This window comes from Strix aluco, chromosome 6 (assembly GCF_031877795.1).
Source record: "Strix aluco isolate bStrAlu1 chromosome 6, bStrAlu1.hap1, whole genome shotgun sequence".
NCBI classification, from domain to species: domain Eukaryota; kingdom Metazoa; phylum Chordata; class Aves; order Strigiformes; family Strigidae; genus Strix; species Strix aluco.
This window is the reverse complement of record NC_133936.1, coordinates 30,934,217-30,947,589: the sequence shown is the minus strand read 5'-3', so window position 1 is coordinate 30,947,589 and position 13,373 is coordinate 30,934,217. Positions and strand designations below refer to the sequence as shown.

The window sequence follows — 13,373 nt, the reverse complement described above, 5'->3', positions numbered from 1 at the left end:
AGGGCATCAGTGAGCATGCTCTATTTACAGAGAGATAAGTTCTCTCTCTGATATGTTAAAACAGTGATTCATGGATTCATTTTGCAAGGTCTATCTTAAGACCAGTCTGGGCTACGTGTCCCCTTAGGCTACTGTTGTATCCATATAAAGCTTAGTTAATAATCATCAAGTCACACTAGGGACAAACTGACTGAAGGCAATTATTAGTACCAGCACATGATTACTATAATAGCAATGAATCTACCCACCGAATAAGAAATAATGCACAAGATGATATTTGCCAAATAATTTGAATGTTAAAATAAAGACAGCAAAATTCTATTTTCTCACCTAATACATAATGGGAAATAATATTATTATAAATATTATAGCTTGTTTTATTCTGCCAGAAGGAAAACAACCTTTGACTTCTTTTTAATGAAAAGTTAGGCTAAAGGATTGGTCCTATTTACTTGTACTTTGCTCCTATTTACAAAAGGCATGCCCAGCTATACAGAAAAGCAAACTCGACTTGTGTAGGAAAGCAAAGAGAAACAAAGGATTTTACTAATGCTGAAACATTACATTAGTCCTCATGTCTGCTCTTCACATGTATGCTTTATTGTGTTAAGATTCAGTGAATCAATTCCAGGCTTGTTTATTCCTGGAACTGTCAGAGGGAAACAGTACTCTGGAAATATTCCAGGAACAAGGAGTTGAGAAAAGGAGCATGAAACTACATGTTTCAGTAATTTCCTAACAGCAGGAGTTCTTGTAGGAATCTGAGGGGCCCACAACTGGCAGAATGCATTTGTATTAGTAAAAAAGCAAAAGGATGGACAACTGTGTTCACACAATGTTTATTTCTCTGAAATAAGTTTCCCTCAGAATAGGAAAACACAACTTGCTGAATCACCAAGTTACTGGGCAGTTGGACGTGGTTTTAGTACTTTTTTTTTTTAGTCAGAGGTGATAACAAAAATCAACTATTAAGCACTGTGAAATTTATCTCCCAGAACCACTGTGAAAAATTTCTTACTGTAACTATAAAAACATTAAGATATCGATGTCTACACAACACTTGAAATGACAAAAGAAATTTTCAGAATTCTGCTATGAATTTTGTGTATTGGGGCCACAGAGTGACAGTTTTCCTTACAGATGTTAGCTTTACCATAAACCATCCAGCAGGACAGTACTTACATAGGGAATGCCAGAGTGCACTGCAAGATTTTTGGATTAGTTTTCTAATAGCTTTTGGGTTGTATCTTCTTCCCCCCACTCCAAGACTTTTTTCAAAAGAGTGGAAAACATAGTATTTTGGCAGGTGATGGGAACAGCTCTTGAACCTTCATATCAAGCATTTTCTGATGCCTACTAAGAAATTACTTTACTGTTCTGCTATAGCATCAAAACAGTTTTGTTGAACTATTTCCCACATCACATGGAGTAGTACTTATGTATCTCCCATCCCTGTTTATAAGTTTATGCCACCCCTACATGATAAACATTAGAAGCCTTTTGGCCAACACTTTAACATTAACTTTACGGTCTTTACTTGCAATCTAGAATCTTTAACCGATTGAGAAATTAGACAGATTTGTGAGGCATCTGTTCCACGCTTACTGTCCCACACAAATGGGAAACCCACGCATTATAAAACATCTAAAGGGGAAATTGGCTTATGTGGTCTGGTACTGTGGACCATGAAGAGGAGAGACTACAGCACTGTCAAGGCTGCTCACATTAAAGGCTTACAACTGAAGGATGGAGGACAAAAAAAAAATCTTCCACTTAAAAGTTGAGAACCATCCCAGAGAAGAAACATTTTGAAGCTATGGGAACACCACAGCTATATTAAACTAACAGAATTTGTCATTTGTGAAAGAGTAACATTGTCACATATAAAAGTGGAGTTGTAGCAAATTAAGAGCTAGTTACTAGGTACCAACCTGCTCAGATTCCCTGCAGATGTTTTTCTCCACCTTCTCATGAAATGACTGATCTGATAAACTGATTAAGTACTCTTTCACTTCTTTTTTGTCTGGGAACAGAATATTTCCAGGACTAGAAATTCCACTGTCTTCCTGCCCATCGCTGCTGGCAAGCACACTTGCTCCATCAGATTCTAAAGCAACAAGCATACGTTCTTCCGCAAGCGGTTTCTGACAATCTTCACTGTGGCTACCTGTTACACTTTTTCCTTCTAGGGTCTCCAATGAGGGACCGAAGACGTGGTTCTCTGGTTGGTTATCGGACAGTGCTACACCCAGTGGGCAACAGTGACTATCTGAAATGATTACATGATCTTCCTTGTCCGTCATGGTAATGAGGAGTTGACTGCAATGATTGCACCTCTCTGGGATAGGCTTCATTTCCTGCACAGGGAGACATTGTACCAGAGCCAGGCTGTGGTAGGCTCCACAAGCAATCTGGAGCACAACACGTCCTGCCAGGTGCTCTACCTTCTGTGGCTTTGTCACTGGGAAAGTTGTTGTTATGAGACCGAGCTGGCAGCCACTCCCCCAAGCCCATATCTCTCTGCTTAGTGATAGTGCCAGTGTGTGTTCCTCTCCACATGCTAGCTGCAAAATCCTTACTGATAACAGAGGACTGGTTTCAGAATCAGAAATACTGATGGGTTGTGGCTCTGGCACACACAGCTGATTGGCAACTGCACACTGGCCAGCAGAATTGTTCCCCCACATGTACACCACACCACTTTCTGTCACAGCTCCATTATGGAAGCTGCCCGCTGCCACTGTAATAACATGATGCCCAAGCAAAGTATTTTCTAAGATAGGACTATTAGCACATGACTCCTCCGGTCCTGATCTCCAGGGCAGTCTTCCAAAACTGTAGACCTCTCCACCTGGGAGAAAAAAAACAACACAGCATGAGTCTAATGAAGTTAGAACAATACAAACATTTGAAGAGAGATTCAGATAAACAGATATCAAATTTTAGCTTATTCCAGGCTCAGCAAAACTATGGCTATTGATATTTGAAGACTGCTGGTTGCTCTCTGCTCTTGCTGCTGTTAAGTTCTGTATCTCATGTTAATGTTACCCTGTGCATGCATGTACTGTTCAACTGAGTATCGCTTTTCTGCTAAAAACTCTACTCAAGTGTATTTACTGGTCCTTTCTATTTTAAGAACACACAACATATTAAGGACATACAACAAAGAACAGAGCTCATCTTTCCATAGGGAGATCTAGCATCACTAAACTGTACCGTTTGCCACCCTACAGTAAAATAAGATTGCCCTATCAGGTGGCAAGGGGGGGTGTGGTGGATAAATGTATCTTGCCACTGGTTTGATGCTGTACCGCAGCCTCTCCAAAACTCCATTACCTTTACCTGAAAAGACTGCAGCAATGCCAGTTCAAGTTACTTTGCTAATTCTAAAGAAAAGAAGAAATCTATTTTTAAAATGAACAGATGTTTTCAGTGATAGAAAAATGGTAAATCACATCCACGAACAACATCCTTCATAAGGCAAGAACACACCCGCAAAAAGTCCTTTTAATTATGAAAGAAACATGTTCTAAAAAATCCACTGGAGCTCCAGAACAACTCCCTCAGAGGAGAGGTGCTCATAGCAGGCTCCCCAATAACCTGGAATCTTTCCTTCAAAAACATCAGAGAAAAATCAAAGAAGCAACTTCCAGTTTAGTCTTACAACTGTATACTCTCTGATCAGTACAAGCTATGCAAACACATAAAGGGCCTGGCTTTTAGAAACACTTTGATTCACAATGCCAAACTGCTCACAAACCAAGACTCACTCTAATGCATCTACTAGCTACACACTTTTCCAGAAATACACAGAAACCAAAGCTCTTACACATCAAGAGAGCCTCTTGCTGTAATGTCTTTTTTGAATGAATGACATCACAAGAAATGTCATGTTGAGTTAACATGGCTCAGATTACATTACCACCTTTAAACAGGAAATCCAGAGCCATTGTTAAAAGAAAAAAAAAGTATGAAAGAAGACTATGCATATAATTTCTATTCCAACACAGTTTTAAGTAACTTATAACAAGACCGAAATACTGGCAATGTTTAGGCATTTAACAGTTGTGTACAATACAGACAGAATGAAAAAAATCTAAAAGAAGAAAACTTGACAATAAGTGAAGTTTGTTATCACCACAAATCATTGCAACTAAGATGTTTATTACCTTCTGTTAGAAGTAGCCCATGATGTATTCCAAGGGCTGCCTGCAACACAGTCTTTCCACTCAGGCCTGGAAGCCTTTCTGGAGTTACAGAGCAGGAACCAGCCTTCCAAACATAGACCAGGCCTCTCTCTTTGGCTCCTTCTGCCTCTTCTGAGCTACAAAAAGATTAGAGGAAATACAGAATCAACTTGAAGTTTTCTGTGGTTCAGAAATGCATAGTTTACTTTTCACATACGTAGGAAAGGCTTAGTAATTCAGCCATTAGTTTTCATTTCAGCAAGTCAGCATATTTAATTTACAATTTGGTAATCTTAATTTAAATGTTATTTAAATGAAAAACAAGAATCTTCTACTTGAAATCATTAGCTTTCTTTTCTATTTGTACCTGAAAAGCAGCTGATCTTGTCACTAGTAAACTTAAAGATACATTTATTCACAACTGACATAGTCTTTATATTATATATTGTATTTGTTGCTTACAGCAAAGAGATCATTGAATCAGTTCTACCCACATGTAAACAACTCTGTTCCTACCTGAACAGTGACATTTATAATGTTAACTCTTTCTATGTTAGAAAGCAGAAGGAACATTTCTGGTTTATTAGGTTTTATTGATATTTTGTATTATTCAGCTTTTAGAAATCAAAATGCAGTAAAAAACCTGGTCATAAGGCTGTTTTAGCAGTTACAAAGAACATCAAGTGTGCTGGAAATACATATAAACGTCTCAAATAACATTCACTGTAAAAGTAAGTAATTAAGCAAAGGATGTATTGTGTGCGGATTTTACTGTGAACTGATTGCTCCCATTCAGTGTATTCAAAACATAAGAGCTCATCCTTTATATACTTCCATTTCTACTGTTTGAGAGAAAAATGAGGTTTTGGTTGGGTGTTTTTTTTTTCCTCTTAATTCTTAATGAGTTTCTCAGATTCAAATGAGCCAGTCATTCAAACCAACTGAACCAAGAAAAAAAAAAAGATCCTGAAACACAATGGAAGTATCTGGGCTTGCAGGAGTGACTGGAACTATCCAAAGCTGGTTTAACACTTCAACACATGCTGGCTTGAAAGCTCAGTCAGCAACTTCTTCCATTCAGCAGAAAGAAATTCTTCAGAACTTTGACAACAAGCACACAGTTTTAAAGGTTTGTGGAATCACTTGATTTAAACAAACACAAAAAGTAATTTTAAACATCAATATAGACTGACAGCATTTCAAGTTAAATTAAGAGTTTTCTTTAAATGTATTTAAAACTATATATAGGATAGACTGTTCTCCACCCTGCAGGACAAAGTAGGTTTAGCTCTTTATTTGCCACGTCAACTCATTTACTCCCCACATAAATCAGTTCTTGCAGCTTTGCATGAACTTGTGAAGTTAAATATATAAGGCAGCAAGAAACGCTTCAACAGAATGGCAATCTCTAGAAGAGAAGAGAGGGCACAAAAAAATCAAATGTATTCCAAAACTGAAGCAAACCCAGAAAAAGCTACTCTGATAGGCCACGTTGCGGACAGCTTACGCAAGTAGCACATTCAAAAACTGTAAGGCCCTATTCGTGCTTACTACTAATTTTTTTAAACTAAAAATTCTGCTAACTGTGGTGCATAGGATGAACAATACCTTTGCACAATCTGCCTCTGAAACATTCAAGATGAGAACAAATAAGAGATGGAATTATCTCTCTTAGCTCCTGTGCCCATCTCCAATCTCTCTTCTTTTTCCACATAACAGAAAAATGAGAAAATAAAGAAAATGTGATGGTCAAGAACTCTTAAAATTCAGGTAAGGAATTTAATCCAAGCAACACATATAGTATTAAAATGCAGAGTACATCCTGCATTTTAAATTCACAGGACTTGTGTTTAGAATAGAAGTAAATTAAAAAGGAACCAATCGAGTAATATATAGGCCAGGAAAAAAGGTTAGAAAAATACATCATCATAGTTAGGTCATTTACCTAAAATCAAAATACAAATTTTACTCAAAGCACACCAAAGAACACAACATGATAATATAGAGTTTTCATCAACATACCCTGCATTAAATTCAGTCCAAAGCCTCGTATTTGGGCTTTTATCCATTTAATAAGTCTTCAGAGAACAGTATAAGACAAATTTGGACATTCACATACAAGGATTTAATACAAGACACTAATTTTCCATCCCAAAACCATCTGACCTCTGTCAGCATCTTAGCAGAAGAAACAAGAGCAAAAGAATAGTCTACTGCAGGGCTATTGATCCAGACTCAAAATTCACAGGTGCAGGTAACAGTTATGATTTACTGGTCACCAGACACTGTTACTTGCAAGTTTCTAGCCTATGGCTATCCCTCCAAGTTACAACAATCAAATTAAAAAAGAAGTTGCTGTTGTAATAAATTGAGTGTTCCAGACATAACTGAAACTAAAGCCAAGTTACTCCTCTTCCTCCCTTTAGCAAAAGTTACATAAAGAGTACGCTGACATCACTTAATTTTACAAGATGATCATAAACTGGCATATTTCAGGGAGCCTCTGTGACTGCACCTAGCTGCTCATTCTCACCTTCTTTCCTGTGAGTCCATCTGTCAGTGGCAGCACTCCATCACCACCAAATCATTCCTCTTTCAACAGGAACAATATAATGAGCCACAAACTGTAAAACATAAAAACAAGCTATTTAATTGCAAATAATTTTTAACCTAAAAAAACCCAAACCAAGAAGCAAAGCTTTAGATCCTGTGTTAAATAAGTAAGGACTTCCACAACACTAGGATGGCTGAAGTATTTAGTTCACTCACACTGAGTTGGCAGACAAAGGCTAAACAGCCAGACTTGTCCTACCTACCCATCTCACAATAGGTCTATTGCAAGGACAGACTGAACAAAACCTAGTTTCAAAGGCAGAAATTAACATCAACCTTTCTCTATAATTCTCATTATACCACTCAAACATCAAATGCATCCATTTTCAGTCTAATGCAAGATAGAATTCTATGCTCAAGCTAAATTTATAAGGTAAACAGATTTGTATGAGCAGAAAATGGTTGAGATGAACTCATAACTGTATTCCTGAACCAAAGCACATATTACTATTAAAAAGTAGAGTTCTATTAAAGCCTGTGCAGAAACACAGAAAGCCAATTAAGAGTTTACATTTCTTCATGCAAACTGGTAGCTGAGTACCTGCAAAGATGTAAGATCACAGGAGATGAGAAAAAAAGTGGCTGCTCTATTTACACTTTTATCCTTTCAGATTTTGAATTTTGCAAGTTCACCCTCACACCTTTCCATCTTCATGAAGATACCTTTGTATTACTTTTCTTGTAATAAAACAAAGCTACAGTTAATCTTTGCTTCTTACAATCTGTCTTTTTAATTGAAAGCATTGCAATTTTCCTTGATCTACTGCCTTACTAAATGGAGTATTAAAATTTTTAGTTACATTAATACATGTGTGTAATCATATTTATTCAAATAAAATAAGTTTCATACAGAAATTCTTTACACCTTTTGTTTTATTATAGTTGTTGTCTGATACCCACTGTAACAAAACCAGAAAATAAATTACTTAACATAATGGTCTTTTAAGACAACACATCTCCAAAAACAGATCCAGAATGAGTAGTCTGAAGCTCTTACGTACAGAAAATAGAAATAAAATATGGCCAGTCTCTTGATTACAAGAGACAATATAGGCAAACCTGTAACTTGCATTCAGAAGTTTCAGTCCACACTTCAAAATAGTAATCATGAACTTGATAAATAATTGAAATAACTAACACAAATTGCAACACTTTCACTAGACTCCTCTAATGAAGTACCAAGCAGACCTTTATAGACAGAAACAGCAAGACATCATACCAAACATTTCCAGTTTTCCAAATACAGGACACTAAAAATAGTGATTTGGGCTTCAGGGTTGGCAGAGTTAAAGCCAAGTTACTCCTCTTCTTCCCTTTAGCAAAAGTTACATAAAGAGTACGCTGACATCACTTAATTTTACAGGATGATCATAAACTGGCATATTTCAGGGAGCCTCTGTGACTTCACCTAGCTGCTCATTCTCACCTTCTTTCCTGTGAGTCCATCTGTCAGTGGCAGCACTCCATCACCACCAAATCATTCCTCTTTCAAAAGGAACAATATAATGAGCCACAAAAATATTAAATCAAATATGATAGAATAGTATTGTGATAAGTCATATGCACCTTACTCAAGAAAAAAAAAAAATCAGAGCATACTTTCTAGGAACAGAAAGCCACACTTGCCACCAGAAAGGTACTGCTTTCAAGACACTTCTGTCTCTCCTTCCTCAACAAAAAAAAAAAAAAGAAAAAAAACCAAAAAAACCCACCCACAACTGTAAAAGTTAACTTTTAAAATAGTAACAGAGGAAGTCTCACAAATATAAAGAAACTGGCATGCAATACTTCAGAAACAGAGGTGTTGATGAAATATCAAAGGAAAATGGAAAAGCATCTTTGGACCTTCTAACTTTGTGATGTGTTCTTACTCAGAGTTAAGTACATTTGGGGTTTTCTCTAGCCTACTCAAAACCACCTAACCCTACAATTCATTTTTTTTAAAATGCTGGCACTTCTCCCCTGTGAAGAACTCTAGCTTCACATACAAATATCCAATGGATCAATGAATCAGATGAAGAGATGGGAGCTTTGATAGAGTCATCAAAGTATCAACAACTGTATCATTTACACCATATATACTTATTCAAGATCAGGGAAATAAGGCTTAATACTCTTGGCTTCTATAATTTAGGGATTTTAATTTTTTTTTTTTTTTAGGGCTCAAAAAATTTTCATTTTCATGAGCTTCAACTATACAAAATTTCACTGTAATTCTCATGAAAACTTCTGATTGCAACAAAAAGTTAAAGCCAGGCATCTGATTAGCTGTATTTTAAGATGTCTCTTCAAGACTCAACTGAAAAATGATTTATGTAATTATTAAGAAATCTGCAATACTGGTGAACTAGAAATGGAACATATGATGGTGGCGATACATTTTATTTTCCTTACAAATGCTCACACTTAAGGTTGCATTATTAAGCATTTATGCATATTAGGGAAAATGATAGTCAAACTGTTTTCTTTCCACAAATGAGACATCTTTAAAACATTTTAAAATAATGTTGAAGTTCAGTGCAGGTTTTCATTCACTCCTAGGACAGCACGTTATCCCCATTTCACAGCTAACACAAAACACATGTCATTTGGTCACAGCTACAAACTACATAAAGTTTCTTCCTCCCAATAGGAATATGCAATTTTCTTTGCTGATTTTCATATTTATATATTATGTTGTAGCATTACATATACATTGTTTCTTTTCCACTAATACTACCTGAACTGTTATTAGGTTTAATGTTTATAGAAATGAACAGCCAAGCACAATACACCTTTCTCATGATATGGAAGATCAGTATAATACCTGCACCTGCACTGCTCTGCCCACACATTTACTGTCTGCATTTTAGCTGCAGCACTGCAAGAGGAAAAAAACAAAGCACCAAATAGTGCCAAATTATGAAATGGATTTGTGTTACAGACAGATGGTCACTAGCATGACACTGATGTCACTTTCCACTTACTGATTGGAAGGCTAATTGAAATTCTCCAGAAATCAAACACTACCACACCATAACAACTGCTATAGCAGGGAATGACATGGAGTAAACATTACTCATTATTGTGGGACTGCATCCTTCACTGGGCATTGACCAGTCTTTAATAAGCATCACAGGTATAAAAGTAATCTTACATTCAACGCTGAACAGGAACAACTGGCATGCCCCTGACTTTCAGAAATACTAGAACTCCCATCAGCCTCTCGTGCTTGTTTATCTGCTACAGTTAATAAATACTACAAATATTTCTACAACTTTCAGACATGTTTACTTATTTACAAACACATTTTTAATAAATTTGTTGCATCTTATTTAGCGGTAACTCACACTACCAAGATTGCAAGTTTGTTATACAAAATTATCTACTCAGGTTCTGAAGGTTACCTCTAAGCTTCCTAATTTAAAAAGGTTGTCAACATTAGTCATATATGACTATACTGATATATGACTATGTATCAATAAATATATAATTTATTATTGCTAACTGTGGTTCACATATAATGTGTTATCAGTTTAAGAAGCCCTTATGTTCTGGTCAGCACTGATTAGGCACAACCACCCTTTTTAACAGTGTGTGATAAAGATCTACTCAGAGCAAAACAACCAACTTGCTACTAAAAGACAGCAGCGATCCCTTCAGAGGAGGGCTCAAAGCTTTTAATGCCAGTTCCAGTGAATGAGGGATGATAGCAAACAGGATATAAGAGGAGTATAGGGGAAGCAAATCGGAAATAACAGGATAGGAGTCAGGGGGAAAAAAAAACACAAAGAAAGGGCCTAGTATCAGGTAAAAACACAGCTGAAAACTATCTGCTATAACACACAATTAATAATTAAAAATTTACCTACCTCATAAGAGACTCAAAAATTTCTGAATTTCCCTTCCTCATCTTTTCCTTTTGAAATTACACCTTAATTTAGCATGTGTTCAGGTGCTTTCCCTTCTGAAAACAGTTAACTCCGCAAAAACTGAAAGGTGGTAAGTATAGCTAATTTTTATGAGTTGATGCACTATAACAGCAATGATCATCTACCAATCATCTACAACTTCTCTAGCTGCTCCCCGGTGTCTCACCAAAATATTTTTGTGCTGGAAGAGGATGTCTGTGAGAGTGACAACATGCTACGTCATCTGTACACAATACTGCAGCCACGCTAGGACTATCACTCAACAGACTCTCAAAGTTGAAACAGCATTCACTCCCAGGCAACCAAGTCATGCAGAGAGAGAGGACTTTGGAACGAAAACGGGAGGAGATAAAGGGCATACTATTTAAAGTTTAGGTGATCTCTTCCCATCAGAAGGGAGGGATCCTTTAGGAACCTACAGAAGGAGATCTCTGCTCTACCAGCCTCCCAGAGAGCCAGAGGAGTTGGCTAGCCCGCATCTTCAGTCAGAGCTGTTCTTTGGCCTCTCCCCCAGCTCCTCAAGCCCAGGCCCCGGCTGAGTGGGGGCCTGTACCCTCCTCACCGGTGCAGCACACCACCTCCTGTCCTAACGTCGAGGCGTGGGAGGCGCAGCGAGCGCGGCGGGCCGGCGCACGGCGCTTCGGCCAAGCAGGCTCCCGTGACACCGCTGCGCTCCCCGTTTCCCTTCAGGCGAGGGCAGCCATTTCCCTCGCCGCTCCTCACAACCCCCCTAAACTTTCCCCACCTGTTGCCCTGCGGCCAGAGCAGCACCTGCCCTGCCAGAGCGGCTCCCGGGGAGAGGCCTGGCGGGCGGTGGGGTGGGCGATGCCCCCAGCGGGAGCACAGCGGCGGGGCAGCCAGCGGCGGGAGGCGGCTGGCGCGGCGCGGGAGCGCGCGGGTGAGTAGCGGCAGGGCGGAGCCGCGGGGGCACGGCGGGGGGACGTCCCCCCGCGCGCACACCCGCACCGGCCGGCGCCCCACGTGACTCGGGCTCCACTCCTCCCCGCGGCAGGGCGCGCGCTGCCCCCGCACCCCCTCCCGCCCGCCCGCCCTCGCGCCAACAGCCGCCTCACCCGGCGCCGCGCTCGCTCCGACCGCCGGCCTCGCCGCCGGCTCCCGGGGCGCAGATCAGCTGATTCACGCGGGGGCGCGGGGCGGCGCCTCCGCCGCGCAGGGGGTGGAGCCCAGCGTCCACCTGCGCGCGCGCAGGGGCCTTGGGTAAAGAGGCCGCAGCGCGGAGTGGGGCGGGGCGGGGCCCTACGCCCGGCGCCCGCGCCGACGGGTCCCTGTCCGGGACAAACCAGGCAGGGACCCGCCGGAAGGGAGCGCCCGTCCCGGCCCGGTCTCCTCGCGTCTGTCTCCAGCATTAACCGAAAGCACGCTCAGCTGGTGTTGCTGTTCCCGGCGCGTTTAGACCCGTAAAGAGGCGGGTGGTGAAGTTGGTTCTGCAGTGCCACCATGACGGTGTTAGCGCCAAGAGTGTGGGAAAGACACTGGGACGTGTGTCTTAAAATGTTAGAGGCATAAATAAAGAACAAAGCTATAACCTACATACCAAACCTGATCAATAACTAGCAATCATACCCGGCCGTCCCGTGCTGCTCCATAAACCCCCTGAGCTTAGCTACTGGTTTAATGGGAGCAGGCCTGCACCACAGTTTGCTGGGATGCTGATCTAGCGTCTTCCTACAGGACAAGCTGCCTCCAAATAGTTACATATATGTACATGCAGATGTACGTGCAGGTGTATGTGTATGTGTGCATGTACAAAATTGTGCACACGCATTTTATGTATGTGTTTATACATAAATTTTACAGAATGTTTAAAATATATAGATACACTTAGATATGTATATACATACTATATATATGTTTCTACTTGAACAAGTTTTGTTAAATGTACTTTTTATGTTATGCCAGCACTTAGTAGACTATTTCTTACCTTGCCTGAAGCTTTCCTTTAAAATCCATGGTTCTGAAGACAGGTATAGGGTCTCCTTTATAAACTCTTACATTTTCTAAGGATAACTATTAAACATTTCTATTAGACCGTTTCCTCTGCTAACTGAAATGAATATTCCGTTTTGGGGTTTTTCTCAATAACCAGAACCACCAGCTATTACCGTGCTTTCTTCATTTACCAGCTCTTGCTAACTGGCAAAAGTTGTAACAGTTTGTAACAGAGTCATTCCCCTCTACACCCTGACACAAAATTACCTAAGATTAAAATGAATAATCTTCATCTGAATTAATATAATTAATTTTTGTATTGTCCACTTTTTGTGCATTTATCTTTCCATTTCTTTAAAATGCAAGTATTATGTATGCTTAAGTGTATTTTAAAAGTCCCTTTGTATAAATATGGTCATAACGATAAAAAATAGAACAAGAAACTTTGTACAGATGTGCAAACGATGCTTGCATAACCAGTTTATTACTGAGTATGTTGCATCTAGACAACCTTTCTCATGCTTGGACAGCACATCCAAATTACTGCTGTAATCGGCTCAAAGAATACGTGGAAAATAAATAGAAGACTATTGATGATAGATAGAAGTCTGTGATGATGGATATTTAGCAAATTATGGCTAACTGGGGAGTGCAAAAGAAAATAATGTGAAAGAAATCAAGCCTTCCAGTTGTGTTAGCTCCTTCTTGCCAT

General features: G+C 39.5%; 1 protein-coding gene across 5 annotated transcripts in view; it reads right to left on the bottom strand.

Annotated features, from left to right (window-relative positions):
• ALS2 (alsin Rho guanine nucleotide exchange factor ALS2) overlaps positions 1–11,948 on the bottom strand; it is a 44,529-nt gene extending 32,581 nt beyond the window's left edge. The window contains exons 1-5 of one of the 5 annotated variants that reach the window (XM_074829422.1): positions 11,785–11,871; positions 8,227–8,285; positions 6,721–6,811; positions 4,170–4,324; positions 1,932–2,851 (exon numbers count right to left, since the gene is read on the bottom strand). In XM_074829422.1, the coding sequence (XP_074685523.1) occupies positions 1,932–2,851; positions 4,170–4,324; positions 6,721–6,740 (1,095 nt within the window). In that variant the 5' untranslated portion in view covers positions 6,741–6,811; positions 8,227–8,285; positions 11,785–11,871. The other 4 variants (XM_074829423.1, XM_074829421.1, XM_074829424.1 and 1 more) reach the window with 4 other exon arrangements.
• Positions 11,949–13,373: the final 1,425 nt, after the last annotated feature.